General features: G+C 38.1%; 1 protein-coding gene across 2 annotated transcripts; it reads left to right on the top strand.

The window, feature by feature from the left end:
- Positions 1-1,578: 1,578 nt before the first annotated feature.
- Positions 1,579-5,748, top strand: SLITRK1 (SLIT and NTRK like family member 1). Of its 2 annotated transcripts, none has more exons than XM_060287998.1 (2): positions 1,579-1,993; positions 2,547-5,748. In XM_060287998.1, exon 2 carries the CDS (start codon positions 2,750-2,752, stop codon positions 4,574-4,576), a length of 1,827 nt encoding a protein of 608 aa, XP_060143981.1. In that variant the 5' UTR covers positions 1,579-1,993; positions 2,547-2,749; the 3' UTR covers positions 4,577-5,748. The 2 variants fall into 2 exon arrangements, with proteins under 2 accessions (XP_060143981.1, XP_030712486.1); XM_030856626.2 differs by having other exon boundaries at positions 2,433-5,748.
- Positions 5,749-22,443: the final 16,695 nt, after the last annotated feature.

Raw genomic sequence — 22,443 nt, 5'->3', positions numbered from 1 at the left:
GAAGATGACAACACAACATTTGATTATATGAAAATATTATATATAGATAAAAAATCTGCCCCTCCCCAGTAATAAGCTTCTGGACTGGAATAAGAAACCTCCTCTACATTTCTCTGAATTTTCCCAACCCCATTCCTCCCCCTAAATCTTTCACTCTTTAACCTTTTCCAAATACACAATCCTTGAATATTTGATCTTTTACGCAGCTTATTATCAGGCTTGTAACAACTGTCCAACTTGTGTAAGACCTAATTAAAAGGGAAACTGATGTGAACATATGATCTCTGCTTAGACTGAAGAAAGGACCAAACAACATTTTTTTTAAGTCCTGTAAATTCCAAACACTAAAATAATGCACACAATTTTTAGAAGTATTGGTGGAAAAGGTGTTGACTCTAAGTCAGCAAAACAGCCTTCCAGAGAAGCTGCATTGTCACATTCTCTCCCATCCCAGATGTTAGTAGAACTTGGTTTTTTATAAGCTCCATCCAAGTTTGAAGAACCCAGCAATTACTTCCCTGGGAAAAGCCTGAGCACTGTGCTCTGGCAGCACCATTGAGCCGGCAAAGAGAAACTGGCCACTACCTGTAGATAAGGTTCGCACAGAGCCTTAGGGACTAGAGATTTCTATCTCCCCCTAGCAAAATGCAACCGGTTATTTACTTGTATGCATTTTAAATTCGTCCAAACGGATGCAGAAACTTCGTGTGGATGAGAGTGTGAGGGTGAGCCTGTGTGCGTGCGTGTGTGTGTGTGTGTGGTGTGCACACAGGAGTCTGCCAGTGGGTTTTTAAGAGCGCTCACGAATCATACTGGGATTTTCCCCTGCCCCCTCCCTCCTTTTCCGGTTCCCAGTGAAGGATTTCGGGTCTGGAATCAAAGACGAAAGCGTGCACTGTGTTTTCACCATGCAGACTTAAGTAACATTCAAGAAATATCATCAGAGAAACCTAACTCTCAATGACCAAGTTGACTAAAATTCTATACCAAGTTTTAAAAAGTATTTGCCTAAATTACATACCTAGCAGCAAAAAAATTCATACCCACTTGTATTGTATAAAATATATATGATATGCATATATGTTCCAAATAGCTACTTTCAAACATGTTAAAAAGGAAACAAACAAAAAAAAAAGCTTTCAAAGACATCAAATAGCATAAAACATTGTACTGCAGAGACAGAAGAAATGCATTTAAAGCACCGATGAAAATGGCGTGCAGTATAATTACCTCAAATTGCTGTTCGCTTGACACCCTGACACTAATTTTATTCAAGCCATCGGGAAATAAATGTTTTAAAAGCACTCTTTCCAAACGCTGGAGCTAGTGGGTGCTGTGAGGTCGTTAAGGAAAGGAAAGGGTAAAGTTTCCAGCACGCAAAAAGAATTAAACAATTCTTTTAAAAAAAACGTCTATGTGGATCGACAGCCTTTAATGCCCACATTTTTAACGCTTGCCCTGTACGTGGATTGACTTTTTTTTCCTTCAGCATTCCCTCACCAGATGGATTTTTGCTACTGCAGATCAGCAGAGGGTGTCAGATCTTTCAGAGTGCACCAGGCTGGAACGAGCAGAGCTTCTTAGCAACTCTCTTCTTCCTCCCTCCCCATTCTCACGCTCTCTCCCTCCCTCAGACAACTCGCCCCCCCCCTCCGCCCCCTCCACGTAATTCCGAAAGAGCAGAAGAAAGAGAAGGAGAACAAGAAAAGAAGAGCTAGTAACCCAGAGTCGGAGACCAGAAAAAAAAGCTGAAGAGAAGCGAAGGGGAGGAAAGAGAAACGATGGACAGCCACAAAACGCAGCGATTGCGGAAATTTTCCAGCGCCATTGGTTCGGCAGCGTGAGTCCTCCGGTCGGGCGTGATTTCAGCACCGGGAGGGGGCTGGACAGCTCCTCGGGGGGACTCCTGGGCAACCCGCAGCCACAGCAAGAACTCCATCAGCAGCCTCAACAACAGAAGCCGCCGAAAACCCTGCTTTGTATCAGAGGCAAGGTCAGTCCGATGCACAGCCATGCACAGGCAGTGTGCCTGTACTACGCTGCAAACCCTCTGCTTGTTTCTCTAACATGCACTTGCTTCTAATTACTAGCATTGTTCCCTTTCTGGTTAGTGAGGAACACTAGACGAGATTCTGTAAGGGTGTATTTTTAATTTATATGTATATATTTAACTTCTTTTTCGTTATTTTTAAAGGGTTGAGGGGGAGTGGGGTTATTTTTTCTACTTTTTTTTTTTTTTTTTTTTGCTTGCCTTGCACTACGTGCCTGGATAGTTTGTAGATATAATTATTGACTGGCGCCTGGGTTGTTGCAGTGCGGGGGGGTTAGGGAGGAAGGAATCCACCCCCACCCCCCCAAACCCTTTTCTTCTCCTTCCCTGGGCTCGGACATTGGAGCACTAAATGAACTTGAATTGTGTCTGTGGAGAGCAGGATGGTCGCTGTTACTTTGTGATGAGATCGGGGATGAATTGCTCGCTTTAAAAATGCTGCTTTGGATTCTGTTGCTGGAGACGTCTCTTTGTTTTGCCGCTGGAAACGTTACAGGGGACGTTTGCAAAGAGAAGATCTGTTCCTGCAATGAGATAGAAGGGGACCTACACGTAGACTGTGAAAAAAAGGGCTTTACGAGTCTTCAGCGTTTCACCGCCCCGACTTCCCAGTTTTACCATCTATTTCTGCATGGCAATTCCCTCACTCGACTTTTCCCTAATGAGTTCGCTAACTTTTACAATGCGGTTAGTTTGCACATGGAAAATAATGGCTTGCATGAAATCGTTCCTGGGGCTTTTCTGGGGCTGCAGCTGGTGAAAAGGTTGCACATCAATAACAACAAGATCAAATCTTTTCGAAAGCAGACTTTCCTGGGGCTGGACGATCTGGAATACCTCCAGGCTGATTTTAATTTATTACGGGATATAGACCCGGGGGCCTTCCAGGACTTGAACAAGCTGGAGGTACTCATTTTAAACGACAATCTCATCAGCACCCTACCTGCCAATGTGTTCCAATATGTGCCCATCACTCACCTCGACCTCCGGGGAAACAGGCTGAAAACGCTGCCCTACGAGGAGGTCTTGGAGCAAATCCCTGGCATTGCCGAGATCCTGCTAGAGGATAACCCATGGGACTGCACTTGTGATCTGCTCTCCCTGAAAGAATGGCTCGAAAACATTCCCAAAAATGCCCTGATCGGCCGAGTAGTCTGCGAAGCCCCCACCAGACTGCAGGGCAAAGACCTCAATGAAACCACTGAACAGGACTTGTGTCCTTTGAAAAACAGAGTGGATTCTAGTCTCCCGGCTCCCCCTGCCCAAGAAGAGACCTTCGCTCCTGGCCCCCTGCCAACTCCTTTCAAGACAAATGGGCAAGAAGATCATGCCACCCCAGGGTCGGCTCCAAACGGAGGTACAAAGATCCCAGGCAACTGGCAGATCAAAATCAGACCCACGGCAGCGATAGCTACCGGCAGCGCCAGAAACAAACCCCCAGCCAATGGCTTGCCCTGCCCTGGGGGCTGCAGCTGCGACCACATCCCAGGGTCGGGTTTAAAGATGAACTGCAACAACCGGAACGTGAGCAGCTTGGCTGATTTGAAGCCCAAGCTTTCCAACGTGCAGGAGCTTTTCCTGCGAGATAACAAGATCCACAGCATCCGAAAATCGCACTTTGTGGATTACAAGAATCTCATTCTGTTGGATCTGGGCAACAATAACATCGCCACCGTAGAGAACAACACTTTTAAGAATCTTTTGGACCTCAGGTGGTTGTATATGGATAGTAACTACCTTGACACGCTGTCCCGGGAGAAATTCGCCGGGCTGCAAAACCTTGAGTACCTGAACGTGGAGTACAACGCCATCCAGCTCATCCTTCCTGGCACCTTCAATGCCATGCCCAAACTGAGGATCCTCATTCTCAACAACAACTTGCTGAGGTCCCTGCCCGTGGACGTGTTTGCTGGGGTCTCGCTCTCTAAACTCAGCCTGCACAACAATTACTTCATGTACCTTCCGGTGGCAGGGGTGCTGGACCAGTTAACCGCCATCATCCAGATAGACCTGCACGGAAACCCTTGGGAGTGTTCCTGCACCATTGTGCCTTTCAAGCAATGGGCAGAACGCCTGGGTTCCGAAGTGCTGATGAGCGACCTCAAGTGCGAGACGCCAGTGAACTTCTTTAGGAAGGATTTCATGCTCCTCTCCAATGACGAGATCTGCCCCCAGCTGTACGCGAGGATCTCGCCCACGTTAACTTCGCACAGTAAAAACAGCACTGGGTTGGCGGAGACCGGGACACACTCCAACTCCTACTTAGACACCAGCAGGGTGTCCATCTCCGTGTTGGTCCCGGGACTGCTGCTGGTGTTTGTCACCTCCGCCTTCACTGTGGTGGGCATGCTCGTGTTTATCCTGAGGAATCGAAAGCGGTCTAAGAGAAGGGACGCCAACTCCTCGGCGTCCGAAATTAATTCCCTACAGACAGTCTGTGACTCTTCCTACTGGCACAATGGGCCTTACAACGCAGATGGGGCCCACAGGGTGTATGACTGTGGCTCCCACTCGCTCTCAGACTAAGACCCCCCAACCCGGCTAAAGCAGAGGAGGGGGGATGGAGATGCCTCCACCCTCCCCCCACTCCGCCGGCATCCCCGGGGGTCAGGGGAGCCCAGACCCAGGTCCAGCGCGCCCCAAGGCTTGATGGACATAATAAATAAATAACTATGAACTCGCTCAACTGAGAGGGTCTGACCTCTTAGCTCCCTCTGGAAACAAAGAGCAGACTGTGGCGAGCTGGGAGAGCCTGCCAAATCGCTCTTTGCTGCAGCCCCTTTTGACAAAGCCCCGGCAGGGGCCCTGCTCGGAGACCAGACAGTGCCCTTCCCCTCGGGAGAGGGGCTGGTACCGTGGTCCTACACATATATACATATACCCACATCTATATAGAGAGATAGGTATCTATTTTTCCCCTGTGGACTAGCCCGTGAGGAGGGGGGGCGCGATGGCTCCCTGTTGGCTACGCAGGGATGGGCAGTTGCACGAAGGCATGAATGTATTGTAAATAAGTTAACTCTGACTTCTGGCAGAAAACAAAAAGTGCTGCATGGCTCGCATGGAATCCACGCGCTCCGGGGACGCTGCCCTCCCGCGACTGGGGACGCCGTCACGTTCACAGCACCCACCCTCTTACCTGATAAATCCCATCGTATCAAACTTTCTATAAACAAAATACAGTATAATCAGAAAGTGCCATTTCGCCATTATTTGTGATCGGTAGGCAGTTCAGAGCGTACGTTTACTGTGAAAAAAAAAATGTAAAGGTTTTATTTAGGACATTTGCATGGCTAGTCATCAGTCCATTTTATGAGTTAAAAATGTATTTTGCTGAGCAAAGTTTTATGGGTTGTTTTGGGCTCTTTTATTTTGATGGTGATTTTTTTTTTGAGGGGGAATATTTTTCTATACATATCCAATAATGCCTTCCATCTGAATGTAAAATAAGTACCCATGATTTCTATTATAGTATCAGTGTAATTATTAAGAAAAAAAGATTTTGAGGCAGTTAAGCATGACCAATTAATGTCACTCTAGTGCTTAGGCTGCGATCCAATGGTAGCAATTCTGTGCTGGTGTAAATCTTACTTATAAAGTAGGAAAAAAGAACCGAGGAAGCACGTGGAACTTACTAATTCTATTCGAGGATTTTATAATGGCATATTTTTTCAGTATTAAAGTGAAAATGTTTTCAACTCTGGGTCCTTACATTTTTCCAGCTTCATATTTGCAACTGGTAAATTGGATTTGCGGTGGAAGGGACGCGGGAGGGGCAAGGTTGGGGGTGGATCACTTCAAGAGCTACATTAAGGCTCTCTCTTTAATCATCTCACTTAGCTTGTTACCCTTTACGTAGCTCCCCTCCCTCTCCACCCCCGCCCCCGGACTTTTCCAGCTTTCCCCTGTGGTTAAGGAAGGTCTTTCCCCTGACACGCCCCCTCCCCCCTCCCTTTTTTCCCCCCTCTCCTTCTGCTGCAGTGAATTCCTTTATTAATACTGGAAATCCCTCACTGCTGCTTCTGCTGCTGCTGCATACACTGCAGATATGTTAAGGATGTTAGTAGAGATTTGATTTAATTGACTCTGTCTACATCGGTCTCATTAAACAGTGGAGGTTTCATTGGTCAGCACTCTTCGATGAAAGACAGCCCTAATGACTGGCATTTGAGATGCTGCTGGCGTTTTGAATTCAACATCTGCTGAAAGTGGTAAAACTAATTAGTGCCCACCCACCCTACCCGCCCCAGCAAATGCATATTGAAATTTGTTAAAGCACTCATCTTTATGGAAATCAATCATTATCCTAAAGAAGTGTTTCTCTCCCATCATTGGGATTTTTGGTTGTGGCCCAGTAATTAACAAGAAAAGCATTGAACTGTTTGAATTTTATGAGCCAGTGTAACTCTGGCCTCAGTCATAGTCCTCTGGGATTTCTAAGCAGTCTTATTTTATCAGCAGTTAGGGGACAAAGCAGCAGATAAAACTACACATTGATGGGGGTCTGCATTCCACCACATATCCACCCTTGAGAAGTATGTTAAAAGACTGCAGACCACAGATTTGGAAAAAAAAAAAAAAAATGACTGTAGGATTGTAAATCAGCTAATGAAAGCCCCCAGAGCAGTTGTAAGAAGATTTGCCTTCTAGAACTCATATTCTAAAGAAAAGCGATTTCCTAGAACAGTGATGTTCTGGAGTATGTATTATTTATTTTAATGTTTTTTTAATAAAATCCTTATTATAAACCATCACTATTCCTAAGGCCATTCATCATTTTCTCTCTTGATTCTTTTGTTTGTGGACTGCATTTCATAGTAGTAAGTTTGTAACCCACTACCCTCTGACAAATATTATGGGTTGTTATTTATTTATTGATTTTTCATGTAAAGGCCTTAATTCTTTTATGGAAAGACAACTGGGTTCCTTGTAGGCAATCAACAGACTTATTCTTGATTGAAAAGTTGGGGGAGGGGAAGAGTTATATATTCAAGGATATTATGACCTTAAGAAGGAAAAGAAAAGATGGCAGGTGTTCTATGTTTCTGGTGGAAAGTGACACTTGAAAGATACCTAGTGAGGCATGATGGTAATTTTAAAAACTGATACATGATTAATTTAAGTCAGGAAAATAGAACTTCTGGTAGAAGGTGTGCACTGGGGCATGAATTTTCCTTCATAGTAATTAAAAAGAAATTAAAATATAGAAGGCAATGTTAAAGGTATTTTTAAAAGATTATCTTCAGTGGTTTTTGAGTGGTCATTGTTTCCAGGCATGTGCTAAGTGATTTACAGAATTACTTAATTTAGCCCTCACAAGCACATAAAAATTTAATAAGATATTGTTATTTCTATTATACGAATGAGAAAATTGAAGCTTAGAAAAAGTAAGCAATAACTCAAATCTGGTAAATAATGGAGCAGTATTTAAGTCCAATTTTCCTCATATTCCAAAACCTCACTCTTTTTTTTTTTTTTTTTTTTTGCGGTACGTGGGCCTCTCACTACTGCGGCCTCTTCCGTTGCGGAGCACAGGCTCCGGACGCGCAGGCCTAGCGGCCATTGGCTCACCAGCCCCGCCGCTCCGCGGCATGTGGGATCCTCCCGGACCGGGGCACGATCCCATGTCCCCTGCATCGGCAGGCGGACTCCCAACCACTGCGCCACCAGGGAAGCCCACAAAACCTCACACTTTGAATGGAGTAGTCAGATATATTTATCTGGTAACTTCTTAAAGAATTCTATCTTTTATATATATATAATATATATATATATGTATATAGCTGTAAAAATACAATATAAAAATTAAGGGTTTTATCTTCTTAATTCAGTATGTATTGGTGGCCCTTTATATTTCCAGTATGTCTCGCAACAGAAAAAACTGTCCTATATTTGAAGGAGATAACTAGTGTGTTCTCCAAGACTGTATAAGAAGATTTAACATATAAGAAAAAATGAATGTGCTGTATGAATTTATGAATTATATAAGTTCAAATCATTAAATCTAAATTATCTATATGTTGATTCTAAAATATTAGGACTATCAAATATTTTAATACATAATAATATATGTTAAAAATCCATGTAGAAAAGATATTCAATGATTTCATAAGAGCATTTATTATTTAGACAATGTTTTATTTATTTTGATAAAGTATCTCTGGCACAATTACATATATAAACTAACATATAGTTTATATATGTATATATATAAGCTTAATTTGCAGGATACATAATATATATGGTCTCACCATATAACTTTCACTTAGAAGTACTTAGCTTCTTGTCTTTGTTTTTTCTTAACATTCAATGCTCATATAACGGTAGTTACCATGTGCTTTAGTTGAGATATCTTGTTTCCAGTTAAATCATCCTTTAATTCATCAAAGTAAGAGATTTTAGTTGTGCCAGTTGGAAAAGGGAGGAGAGGAGATATCTTGGTTAGTTCCCACTGCTTTAAAGAAAGTAGTACCTTCTGTGGCAGCTGGTGTAACTAAGAAGATCCTAGAATTTAAGTTGTTGCCATAGAAATTTATTGTTTAGCCATTTTTACATGTTTATCCAGGAGGAAGCTGGAATAGCTGATCTAACATTACTATAACAGAATTCTTTTTCTTAACAGTGTTTATATCAGATGTAATTAGAATTGTCAGGCATTTTAATACGTGTCAAAATTATACTGGTGATTTTAAGGACAGTTTGTTAATTTAGCTTTTTCCAGAATTGCTAATAAATGTGTTTGGTATGTACAGAGAGATGGATGAATTTGCAAGGGTGAACAGGGAAGTGTGCGTTTTAACGTGTTGGTAGAATATTATGTAGTGTTGTTTCTAATTTACCTCTTCTGCGAGCTAATTTATAAATACTAGTTGTTTTATTTGTATGCTTATTTGAGGAAAAATGGAAATATAAAATGCGCTAAAATTTTAATTTTAGCATGTATTCACTTTTGTTTCATTTTCTTTCTTATTTCAATCTATTCCAAATGTAACATATTATTTAATTTTTAAAAGATGAACTATGATATCAACAGATATAGTAAATGCAATGCATACTCAAAATTATTAAGTTATATGATTTGCTTCAATGTGGTCCAGAGCCATAAAAAACAAAGGCTAAATTAAATAAATTTAACTTAATCCCCTGGCATTTTCTTTCCTCTATAAAGTCACCAAAAATATGATTATAAAAAGTAACATACAGGACATGAAGGACTTTCTTCTTTGTGTTGAAAGTGAAAGAAAGGCCACTAAATGGTTTCATGAAAGTACGTGTCACAAACAGAACAATCCTGACTTGAATCAATATCCACTCTGTTCTGGCCTATCAAAATTTGACTGGGTTTCAGAAAAAATTAAATAGTTAAGATAATAACAGATTAAATGTTTAAGAACTATAATTTTATAATGAAATGGATCACTGAAGTAATCATCTTAGATTATTAAACCCCAGTATCACCCTTTGGCCTCAATTGACTGGCAGTTTTAGTTAATTGGCTTAGATCCCTAATATCTAATTAATCACTCTTCTCCTTCCATTTACTTGCTAAATATATACTATATTGCATACTTGAAAACTAATTATATTTCCTAATTGAACTTCGCACAAAGCTGACAGGAGAATTATCTACTTGTTGAAAGAATTTCGAACGAGTTAGAACCTACATATTCAATTGGCAATTGGCAACAATATTGGGTACTTGTTACATGAAAAATATTGTAGACGCTCTCTTAGAGAATAAAAAAGGGTAGTTCTAACCTCAAGGCGTTTACAGCCTACAAAATGAGATACATACATCACTGTAATTGTAGAACAGTTCATCATTGATCTTTTTTTTTTTTTTTTTTTTTTTTTTTTTTGCTGTACGCGGGCCTCTCACCGCTGTGGCCTCTCCCACTGCGGAGCACAGGCTCCGGATGTGCAGGCTCAGCGGCCATGGCTCACGGGCCCAGCCGCTCCGCGGCATGTGGGATCTTCCCGGACCGGGGCACGAACCCGCGTCCCCTGCATCGGCAGGCGGACTCTCAACCACTGCGCCACCAGGGAAGCCCATCATTGATCATTTTTTAATGATGTGATGCCACTAGAAAATTTTGTTTCTTTTAAGTAATTTAAGGTCTTGGCCATTTGGATAACTGCAGTTGTCACATAAGTTTTATTACCTCTTGTTCAAAGAGTTGAAAATCTTAAAACAATGTTTTAAAATGAAAGAGGTACTTTCATGACTTTTCTAGGTTTATCTCTTCTTCTATAAAATGGGAATAATGTCTGCTCTTTTGTAAATTCACTGAGTTTCCTAACTAATCCTTCCAAAAAGAAACCAACAAACCAGTTTTTATCTTAACAAATGAATGACTGATAATTTTCAATGTCAGTTATTTGAGAAATCAAATATAAATTTAGAAAGCTGAATAAAATATTTTATGGTATCATAAGCATTTTGGAGTAGCTATCTCTGGGTACTTAGTTTTGATTTGTGTTATTTATAACATACATAAAATAGATAACAGAAGCTTTAATATATTATATATACTTGAAAATTATTATGGTAAAACTAATAATCCCCTAGCCATTTCTTATTTAGTAAAACCTAATCTTCAGTTACCTAGTAATGTGTTCCAGGTGTACAAGTCCAAAGGTTTAACAAGCAGAAAGCAGTAAGCAAAGTCATGCATTTACTAACTTCTATGCATTTTTCCCTTTGCCTCTAACTCCATTTCTTTTCTTGGCAGAAGACTACAGAGAGGAAACATATTCAGCTGCAGCATATCCATAGAAAGAGTCAATATATAGTGAAAAAATGAGAAGGGCCTCAAATGTAGATGGTCGATCTACAGTGCAGAGAAGCGCTCTCTCTGCCTCCCAGGAAAGGAAGATGAGTGGAAAGGGCCACTATTACCATAAACAATAATGGTTCTTACCAGATTCAGTGATATTTATTGTGTAATTTTCTTTTTTAAATCAGTATCTTTTTAAAATTTCCAAAATGCATATGATACAAGAAAGTTATGCTTATTATTACTATAGTAATATGATTTGAATAATATGTAGAAAATTTTGCCACTTCTATAAAACAACAGGATTATAAAATAGCAAATGAATTTGAAATAATGACATTGCCTATACATTACTCTAAAATCCACATGCTTAGTCCAGGCATTTTTATTTATTAAAATAATTATTTTATATAATTTAGGTAATCCTACATGACTAAACTGTTGTATAATATATGCAATCATATCGAATAATAATTATTTGCTAATTTCTGTTCAATTAGATAATTTTTTGTAGCTAATCTGGTAAAGTGGCAAGTCCAGTTAACTTTACTTAATTGGATATATTTTGCACCAGTTTGGGTTTTGGTGGCCATAAATCATATGTTTGAGTATGGCTTTGGCATCACTGAGTTGAAAATTTATGTTAGTGAATTTTTCAAGGTTCCTCAATAATGGATCTAAATTGGTTTAACTCATTATCAGATGAATCTAAAGGGAATGAAATGACTAAAGCAAATAGTTTAAAACCGTTAATCCCTCTGTTTCCTGAATGACTAAATATGTTCTGATGACTCAATACATGCTTTAATGAGGGAGCTTAATTTTATTATTTATTATTATTTGTGGGAATCAGAAAACGTTACATTTTAAATTTTTCAGCAAAACTTTGCATGGCATTTGTATTTTTCACCAGAATGATCAGCATTCTAACAATCAGGTTTCATGTTACAGATGGTATTTGGTATAATTAGACATTAAGGCATAACAAGCAGAGTATTCCAGGAGAGTATTCCATCTTATGTTATAATATTATGAGGAATAAGACTTGAAGCCAAGAAACTAAAAGCTGGAAACAGTAATAATCCCGGAGAAATGAATTACATGGAAAGTCATGTTACTATTATAACTTTAAATTTATAACACCAAATTGAGAAGAAAGTCAGATCAGCCCTTTTGAACATTATTTGCATAAGCATGACATCACTTATTGCCAGCCCAAAACTATTCATGTGACAAGCTTTTTATAACATAGAACCCTTTTCTCAACATCTTCACACGGATAGCTAATATAGTGCCTATTAAATTTCCATGCCTGAAAGCCCAATCAGCACACTCGATGAGTAATCAAATTCATAATTGGAAACAGAATTACTTTCTTTTATAAAGACATGGTTTTTAGTTCATAATATCTTAAACTAGTATGAAATATTTAAGAAGAGAAATTTCAGTCCATATTTATGTAGGCTTTTAAACTATGATTGAGGAATATTTTGACTACAGCCTTATAATAGTATATTCCTCAAGACTAATACAATTGTCAGTGGTGTATGTACCATGTAGCTCAAGACATTTCAAGGAGGCAAAATAGCATTGGTGTCAGGGAGATACATCTTAATTATGCCTAATTCAGAAAATTAAAGCAAAAGAAGAAAAACAATTGAAGATGATGGAAATTTTACTTTGATATTTATTGATCCCCTACTGCATGCCAGGAGCTTAAGCAGAGGTTCTAAAACAACACAGAAAAGACTAGATTTCTGCTCATCTGAATTTACATTCTATAGGGGATTATGTAAAACCAAACAAAGATAATGGTAAACCACTGACTGATGAAGAGCTATGAATGAAATAAAATGCAGGAGGTACTGGTGATCTCTTTTTTTTAGGGTGGTCATGGAAGTTCCCTCTGAAGAGATGACGCATGAACTAAGTGAAAATGTTGAGACAGTCATTTGAAGGTTAGATAAAGAGAGATCCTGGCAAATAACTCATCAAGTACAAAACATCCTGATTTATAAACGTGCATGAAATGTTTAGGTACCAGAAAGAAGGCCAGAATGGCTATTTATCTGACCATAGGCAGATATGAAGTGGAAGAGGCAGAGAGAAAGCAGAGAATGCCTTATAAGCCATAGCAAGGAGTTTAGATTTTATTTCAAGTATAACAGAGAGATTTAAGCAGGCAAGTGATATGATACAAGTAGTTTAAATAGCCATTTTGGCTTATTTAGTGATGAATTATAGGCGGGAAGTAGAAGGCATGGAGCTGCTGTTGCAGAGCTTGGGAAAGGCATGATGGCCTCTTGGACAGTCGTGGTAGTAGTGGAGGTGGACAGAAGTGGTGAGCTTGGTGGTAAATTTTTGGAGTCCAGCAGATCTCTGTACTGGAGCAGATGTGGGAGTGCCAAGGAAAGGAAAAATAAGGGTATGCGTGTGTGTTTTCTTTATCAACTAACTTGGTGACGGTGTCTTTTATTGAGAAGGGAAGGCTGGAGGAAGCAGGTGTGTTTTAGTGTTAGGTTTTGAACATGGTAACAGTGAGATGCCTATTTACAGATTCTGGGTAGACTTTTGGACATAGAAATATGGAGCTCAGGGAGAGTATAGGGAGGAAAATCTAGACTTGGAATTCATCATTCATCTTTTATTCATGGCTCTATTTTATAAAATTAAAAACTAAGCCTACGGTTGCATTCAACTGGTATATTCTACCTTCAGGGCAGATTTATTGAAAATTGAATGTAAACTTGTTTTTAGACATAACTGGTGTAGGAAAGGTATAAAGCATGTATGATATCTCTAAAATCTGTACATTTTCCCTCAAACCAGAAGACTATGCATAAAACCTAGCAAAATATTCATTTATGAAAATCAATTGAAAATGAAAGAAAATGACCTGGAAAAGGCAAAACAGCTTGTAACATAAAGGTACAGTGTAAACTTTAAATTGAAATGCTTAAGCGCTTTGCTTTAATAAGCGTATTTCTGAGTGAGAAGGAAGTAAACAATTTTATCCATTGCCAGTGACAAAAGGCTTAACTTCTTTTTTTCCCCAAGAGGAAAGATTTCTGGCAAAGAAAGATTAGTAATCAACAGTAAGACAAGAATGAGGATCAGGCTGTTCTTATTTGGTAGTTAGTCAAAGGTTGGACTCTGTTTTGGGAAGCTTTATTTTACTTTTGCTTGCAACTCTGTGGTCTGGTCTGGTAAGCGCTTAAAAATGCTATGCCACATTTGGTATTTAGTCCTTACTTCGAGTAGACAGCACAATAAAACACATTTCGTGTTTTCTTCATAGAACGGTTTATCTGCATCAATCAGCACACCATCACTGTCTCTAATCTCTAACAATTTAAGTGTAATTGAACTTAATCTTCTGAGTAAATTGCAATTACTTTTCATTTTATTTTTTAGTCCTGCTGAAATTCAAATATTCATTTTAGATATTGTACAAGGATACTTTTCCCTCTTCATAAGGCCCTAAGTGGCTTCAGTTCTTTCTGTACAGTTGGGATGCCATGATGTAAACACTCAGCTTATTTTTAAAAGGAAAGTTAGAAGCTGGATGAGAGCTTTGCTTGGTTTCTCACAAGACAGCCTCATGGTGCTACAGAGTTTAAAGTCTTTGGGATCTTATTGGGTCCGTAACAAGGAACCTAGAGTCAGAAGGCCTTGATTCTGGATTACGTTCTCCTCTAACTCTGTGATACTAGGCAAGGCTCTTAATTCCTGGAAGTCTCAACTTTCATACCTAAAATGAGGCTGTTGGACTAGAATCAAGTGGTCAGAAAACTTTTTCTCTAATGGGCCTGATAATAAGTATTTTGGGCTCTGTGGACAAAGATGAAAAATCTAGGACATTATGTAGATATTAAGTCCATATGTAGATACGTATTGAACAAGAGAGAAAAAAATTTCCAAAAAGTTTTGTTGAAAAAAATTAAAACTTTATTTACTGACACTGAAATTTGAATCTTATATAATTTGTACATGTTAAAAAATATTATTCTTTGAATTTTTTAACCATTCTAAAATGCAACAACAAGTCTTAGCTCACAGGTGGCATAAAAACAGGCAGCAGGACTGATCTGGCCTGTGGGGGGTAGTTTGCCATACCTGGACTAGATTAACTCTAAATTCCTCTAATAAAACACAAATAGAATCTTTATTATGGTTTCATTAAAATATCTCAACATATTTTGCATTATACATATTACATAAAATTTTCAAAATTATATAGGATATTTCTTTAAGTTTTTTCCATTCAGTGTATGGATATTTTAAATTATACCAGGGAATTTTATTAGAATATAATTTTAAATGTGGACAAAATAGGCCAGGGATAAAATAATGATTGAAGAGGACTGACAATAAACTAGTCATGTTTGATCAAGAATTATTGGAGTGGTTAAGAATCCCATGTCTAGAATCAGACTGTATCAATTATAATCCTAGCTCTGGCTAGCTGTGTGAACTTGACCAAGTAATTAACCTTCTTGCTCCTTGATTTTCTCGCTTGTACAATGTAAATGACAATGATAGCGTCTACTTCATAGTAATGTTATGAATATTAAATGCATTAGTACACTTAAAATGCTTGTAAGAGGTTAATACATGATGAACTTGCAGAAAGCTTTAGCCATTAAGAGTGGCTCTCTATTGCATAAATATCTTTACATAATTCTCAAAATAATTGTATCTGCTAGGTCATTTTTTTAAATCATTATTTTACAAATAAAGAATCTGAAGATTAGAAAGCAATTTACCTGTGAGTACGCTGCTCAGTGGCAGAGCCAAAATGCAAAGCCAGATCAGAGGGACTTTAAAACAAATGCATTTTAACTCACAACTGGGTATTTGATGGGAGATTATCATATCTACCCAACCTAACCTTCTGTGACATTTTTTTCTGACATCCATGTTGTTGTTTTTCCAAGGATTACAGGTATATAATGCTATCTTGTTATGTTTCCCCATTCCACAGCCACATTGAAGTAAACACATAATTGTTTTTAAATTTTTGATATAAATTTATCCTCATCCCACAGCTTGTTCTATTACTGGACAGTAACTGACACTCTAAAATTTAATTTTTCTTCCTTTTGTGCTTCCACTTCCTAAACTCCATTTAAATCTCTACCTTGTAGCTATTTTTAGCTAATCCACAGGAAGAAAAGAAAACCTCAAGCTAAATAGTACTAAGGTGAGAAGATGGCTTAAAACAACAATTTTTTTGCAAGAGGTGGAGTATTTTAAAAAATTTAATAGCAGCCTGGTAACAAATAAATGCATTTTTAATGCTAGTATTTTAATAGGGATATTTGGCAGGAAGAATGTTTCTTAGTTCTTCAAATTTCATATATATATGATATGGAGCCAACTCACTTTTTTTAAAAATAAAGAAATCTGAGAGATTCCTTCTCCATCATCTAAGATAATGAGAATGGAGAATTTTGCCTTTTTGCTGCTTCCAAGGTGTCCAATAGAACTGGGGAGGGAATTCAGACTGGTGCTTGTTTAAGACAAATTCTCCACCAAAATCAGTTATAGAATTGAACAACGATTGTATCTGGTTTTAAAGACTCTGTATTAGTTGTAACCAAGAACTACAGTTCTTTTTGTTTGGCATAACACCTATCTATGAATGCATCTATAATATAGTATTATTGCTATTGTGAGCATGCTAATAATCCATGCTATCTTCTGGGAAGGCAATTCATTTTGCTTTGCAATGCCAAAAGTGAAGCAGGCTAAGATGTCAGAATACATTTGCTTAGGATGGGAAACATGCTTTCCTCCCAGGGACTACTTCCAATATAATCTGTGGTGACTCTCCTATTTATAGAACTGTTTCACTATTCCCAAGGTCCAAGAGATATAAAAAACTATGGCCTCCAGAAATGATTTTTTGATTTTAAAATTTGGAGAAATACTGCATTAAATAACTTAAGTACTAGTCCTTACTATAGGACTTCACTGATTTCAAGAAATATTCTGAGTCCCCATGAGAAATGTGTGATATGCAATATTTCCCACACTTATTGACCTTAGAAGCCACTACCCTCTTGTCATTCACAACACCCTTTGTTTATTTGTTTGTTTTTTCCAGAACACTTATTTACAGACTTGCAGGGCAGAAGAGATAATTGCCTGATACACCTAATTTTGGAGGGAAAAAACAAAACAAAATAACCTCGGATCTTAGAAAACCAAATTCATAGTTTAGTGGTCTAAAATAATAGGCTTAGAGCCATTCCTTTTGGAAGAAACTAGCAATTCAGAGAAATAATAATAATAAAAGAAAAAGAGAAGCCATTGTACTTTTTCCTATGGCTTTCAGGCATCTCTGAGTCTAACTGTGTGCCATTTACCATGAAGAACTTGGCTTTTCTTCAATTATGCCATCTGTTGAAACACAGGATAGATCACTACTTTATGACCTAGTGGTTCAAAATAACTTGTGTCTCAATAAATATAGAACATGGCATAGAACAGATTTTCTCTATTACTATGGCTCTGGAAGATCCTTCCATTCAGCCCATTTTTAAGGGGAATAAGATTCATTGCTCACACTAGAGTTTATTTGAAAACAGTGTACCCTTCAAAAGTTACCCAAATCCCACTTGTCTTTAATGAGTTGTCCTTTTCATATAGGGACTTCATAAGCCTAACAAAATGTAACTAATAATAAACTGATGGTCTATGCTGATTAGTATGCAGTTCCTTAAATATGTAACTGGGTGACTTTCTTACTGACCGTTGTAAGCAAGTGTATTTCCTCTCATTTGGTGTGTTAAAATGCTAATTGATCTTCCATCTGAAATTATCAGCTAGGACCATACTTAATGAAACAAAAGTCGATTTGTTTTAATTTGAACTGTTTTTTTAATTCAGTAAGCAAATCTACTTGATGAAAAATTCACCTCCCACCTTCTTCTAAAATAATTTATACCTATGCTCACTGTGATAAATAGATATTATTGAACATTAGAAAATTTTCACCCTTTAGATTTTACTGACATTGTAAGTTCTTCCTGAGCAAGGTTCATATGTTCTGGATCTTTTATCCGCCTTGATTATTTGAAGAATGATAAACGATTAATGTTAGTTGATTGAATGAATATTTACAAAAACACATATCTTTATGCTTTAAGTATAGTTGCAAAATGGCAAAACAAAATTATTATTTTCAGGACCCATACTCTTCTCAAATCAAGTATTATCCAAATGACAAAGCATGATATTGGTAAATAAATAATTCCATTCCTAAGTCCATTATAGAGATAAAGTTGGTTACCTTCCAAAGAGGGCATAGGGCTTAATCTTTTTGATAAGGTAATCATAATATATTTGATATATGGAGCTAGAAATAGATTTATATAAAATTATATTTACATAAAAAGCAAAGTCATAGTGCTGTAATTCAGAAAAAAATATGCCTATAAAGAGATTCTTTAAAAAATCTACTGGAGAGACCTTCAAGATGGCGGAGGAGTAAGGAGTGGAGATCAGCTTCCTCCCCACAAATACATCAGAACTACATCTACATGTGGAACAACTTCTACAGAACACCTACTGAATGCTGGGAGAAGACCTCAGATTTCCCAAAAGGCAAGAAACTCCCCATGCACCTGGCTGTGTGGCTGACAGGGTGTTGGTGCTCCGGCCGGCCAGGTGTCAGACCTGTGCCTCTGAGGTGGGAGAGCCAAGTTCGGGACATTGGTCAACCAGACACCTCCTGGCTCCATGTAACATCAAACGGTGAAAGCTCTCCCAGAAATCTCCATCTCAACTCTAAGACCCAGCCCCACTCAACGACCAGCAAGCTACAGTGCTGGACACCCTATGCCAAACAACTAGCAAGGCAGGAACACAACCCCACTCATTAGCAGAGAGGCTGCCTAAAATCATAATAAGGTACAGACACCCCAAAACACACCACCGGACCTGGTCCTGCCCATCAGAAAGAAAAAATCCAGCCTTATCCACGAGAATACAGGCATCAGAACAAAAGAGCACCTCAATACATAAGGTGAATGCTAGCAGCCATTAAAGGGGAAATCAACAGTAACACAATCATAGTAGGGGACTTTAACAACCCACTTTCACCAATGGACAGATCATCCAAAATGAAAATAAATAAGAAAACACAAGCTTTAAATGATACATTAAACAAGATGGACTTAACTGATATTTACAGGACATTCCATCGAAAAGCAACAGAATACACTTTCTTCTTAAGTGCTCATGGAACATTCTCCAGGATAGATTATATCTTAGGTCTCAAATCAAGCCTTGGTAAATTTAAGAAAATTGATATCGTATCAAGTATCTTTTCCAACCACAACGCAAGGAGCCTAGATATCAATTACAGGGGAAAATCTCTAAAAAATATAAACACATGGAGGCTAAACAGTACATTACTAAATAACCAAGAGATCACTGAAGAAATCAAAGAGGAAATCAAAAAATACCTAGAAACAAATGACAATGAAAACATGATGACCCAAAACCTATGGGATGCAGAAAAAGTAGTTGTAAGAGGGAAGTTTATAGCAATACAACCCTACCTCAAGAAAAAAGAAACATCTGAAATAAGCAACCTAACCTTACACCTAAAGCAATTCAAGAAAGAAGAACAAAAATACCCCAAAATTAGCAGAAGGAAATAAATCATAAAGATCAGATCAGAAATAAATTAAAAAGAAATGAAGGAAACAATAGGAAAAATCAATAAAACTAGGAGATCAGCTCGGTGTTTTGTGACCACCTAAAGGGGTGGAATAGGGAGGGAGATGGAAGAGGGAAGGCATATGGAGATATATGTATATGTATAGCTTATTCACTTTGTTATAAAGCAGAAACTAACACACCATTGTAAGGCAATTATACTCCAATAAAGATGTTAAAAAAAAAACCTAAAAGCTTGTTCTTTGACAATATAAACAAAATTGATAAACCATTAACCAGACTCATCAAGAAAAAAAGGGAGAAGGCTCAAAACAATAGAATTAGAAATGAAAATGGAGAAGTAACAACTGACACTGCAGAAATACAAAGGATCATGAGAGATTACTACAAGCAGCTATATGCCAATAAAATGGACAACCTGGAAGAAATGGACAAATTCTTAGAAAAGCACAGCCTTCAGAGACTGAAACAGGAAGAAATAGAAAATATAAACAGACCAATCACAAGCACTGAAATTGAAACTCTGATTAAAAATCTTCCAACAAACAAAAGTCCAGAACCAGATGGCTTCACAGGCGAATTCTATGAAACATTTAGAGAAGAGCTAACACCTATCCTCCTCAAACTCTTCCAAAATATAGCAGAGGGAGAAACATGCCAAAACTCATTCTATGAGGCCACCATCACCGTGATACCAAAACCAGACAAAGATGTCACCAAGAAAGAAAACTACAGGCCAATATCACTGATGAACACAGATGCAAAAATCCTCAACAAAATACTGGCAAACAGAATCCAACAGCACATTAAAAGGATCATACACAATGAACAAGTGGGGTTTATCCCAGGAATGCAAGTATTCTTCAATATATGCAAATCAATCAATGTGAAAAACCATATTAAAAAATTGAAGCAGAAAAACCATATGATCATCTCAATAGATGCAGAAAAATCTTTTGACAAAATTCAACACCCATTTATGATAAAAACCTTACAGAAAGTAGGCTTAGAGAGAGCTTACCTCAACATAATAAAGGCCATATATGAAAAACCCACAGCTAACATCGTCCTCAATGGTGAAAAACTGAAACCATTTCCTCTGAGATCAGGAACAAGACAAGGTTGCCCATTCTCACTGCTATTATTCAACATAGTTTTGGAAGTTTTAGCCACAGCAATCAGAGAAGAAAAAGAAATAAAAGGAATCCAAATCAGAAAAGAAGAAGTAAAGCTGTCACTGTTTGCCGATGACATGGTACTATATAGAGAGAATCCTAAAGATGCTACCAGAAAACTACTAGAGGTAATCAATGAATTTGGTAAAGTAGCAGGATACAAATTTAAGGCACAGAAATCTCTTGCATTCCTATACACTAATGATGAAAAATCTGAAAGAGAAATTAAAGAAACACTCCCATTTTCCACTGCAACAGAAAGAATAAAATACCTACGAATAAACCTACTTAAGGAAATAAAAGAGCTGTATGCAGAAAACTATAAGACACTGATGAAAGAAATTAAAGATGATACAAATAGATGAAGGGATATACCATGTTTCTGGATTAGAAGAATCAACATTGTGAAAATGACTATATTACCCAAAGCAATCTACAGATTCAATGTAATCCCTATCAAACTACCGATGGTATTTTTCACAGAACTAGAACAAAAGTTTCACAATTTGTATGGAAACACAAAAGACCCCGAAGAGCCAAAGCACTCTTGAGAAAGAAAAATGGAGCTGGAGGAATCAGGCTCCCAGGCTTCAGACTATACTACAAAGCTACAGTAATCAAGACAGTATGGTACTGGCACAAAAACAGAAATATAAATCAATGGAACAGGATACAAAGCACAGTGATAAACCCACACACATATGGTCACCTTATTTTTGATAAAGGAGGCAAGAATATACAATGGAGAGAAGACAGCCTCTTCAATAAGTGGTGGTAGGAAAACTGGACAGCTACATATAAAAGAATGAAATTAGAACACTCCCTAACACCATACATGAAAATAAACTCAAAATGGATTAAAGACCTAAATATAAGGCCAGACACTATAAAACTCTTTGAGGAAAACCTAGACAGAACACTCCATGACATAAATCACAGCATGATCCTTTTTGACCCACCTCCTAGAGAAATGGAAATAAAAACAAAAATAAACAAATGGGACCTAATAATACTTAAAAGCTTTTGCACAGCAAAGGAAACCACAAACAAGATGAAAAGACAACCCTCAAAATGGGAGAATATATTTGCAGATGAAGCAAGTGACAAAGGATTAATCTCCAAAATTTACAAGCAGCTCATGCAGCCTAATATCAAAAAAACACACAACCCAATCCAAAATTGGGCAGAAGACATAAATAGACATTTCTCCAAAGAAGATATACAGATTGCCAACAAACACATGAAAGGATGCTCAACATCAGTAATCATTAGAGAAATGCAAATCAAAACTACAATGAGGTATCACCTCACACCAGTCAGAATGGCCATCATAACAAAATCTACAAACAGTAAATGCTGGAGAGGGTGTGGAGAAAAGGGAACCCTCTTGCACTGTTGGTAGGAATGTAAATTGATACAGCCACTATGGAGAACAGTATGGAGGTTCTTCAAAAAATTAAAAATAGGGGCTTCCCTGGTGGCACAGTGGTTAAGAGTCTGCCTGCCGATGCAGGGCACGTGGGTTCATGCCCCGGTCCGGGAAGTTCCCACATGCCGCGGAGCGGCTAGGCCCGTGAGCCATGGCCACTGAGCCTGCACGTCCGGAGCCTGTGCTCTGCAATGGGAGAGGCCACAACAGTGAGAGGCCCGCGTACCGCAAAAAAAAAAAAAAAGTAAAATTAGAACTACCATACAACCCAGCAGTCCCACTACTGGGCATATACCCTGTGAAAACCGTAATTCAAAAAGA

Source organism: Globicephala melas, chromosome 18 (genome assembly GCF_963455315.2).
Source record: "Globicephala melas chromosome 18, mGloMel1.2, whole genome shotgun sequence".
In the NCBI taxonomy this organism is placed as follows: domain Eukaryota; kingdom Metazoa; phylum Chordata; class Mammalia; order Artiodactyla; family Delphinidae; genus Globicephala; species Globicephala melas.
This window is presented reverse-complemented; position numbering and strand designations above follow the sequence as displayed.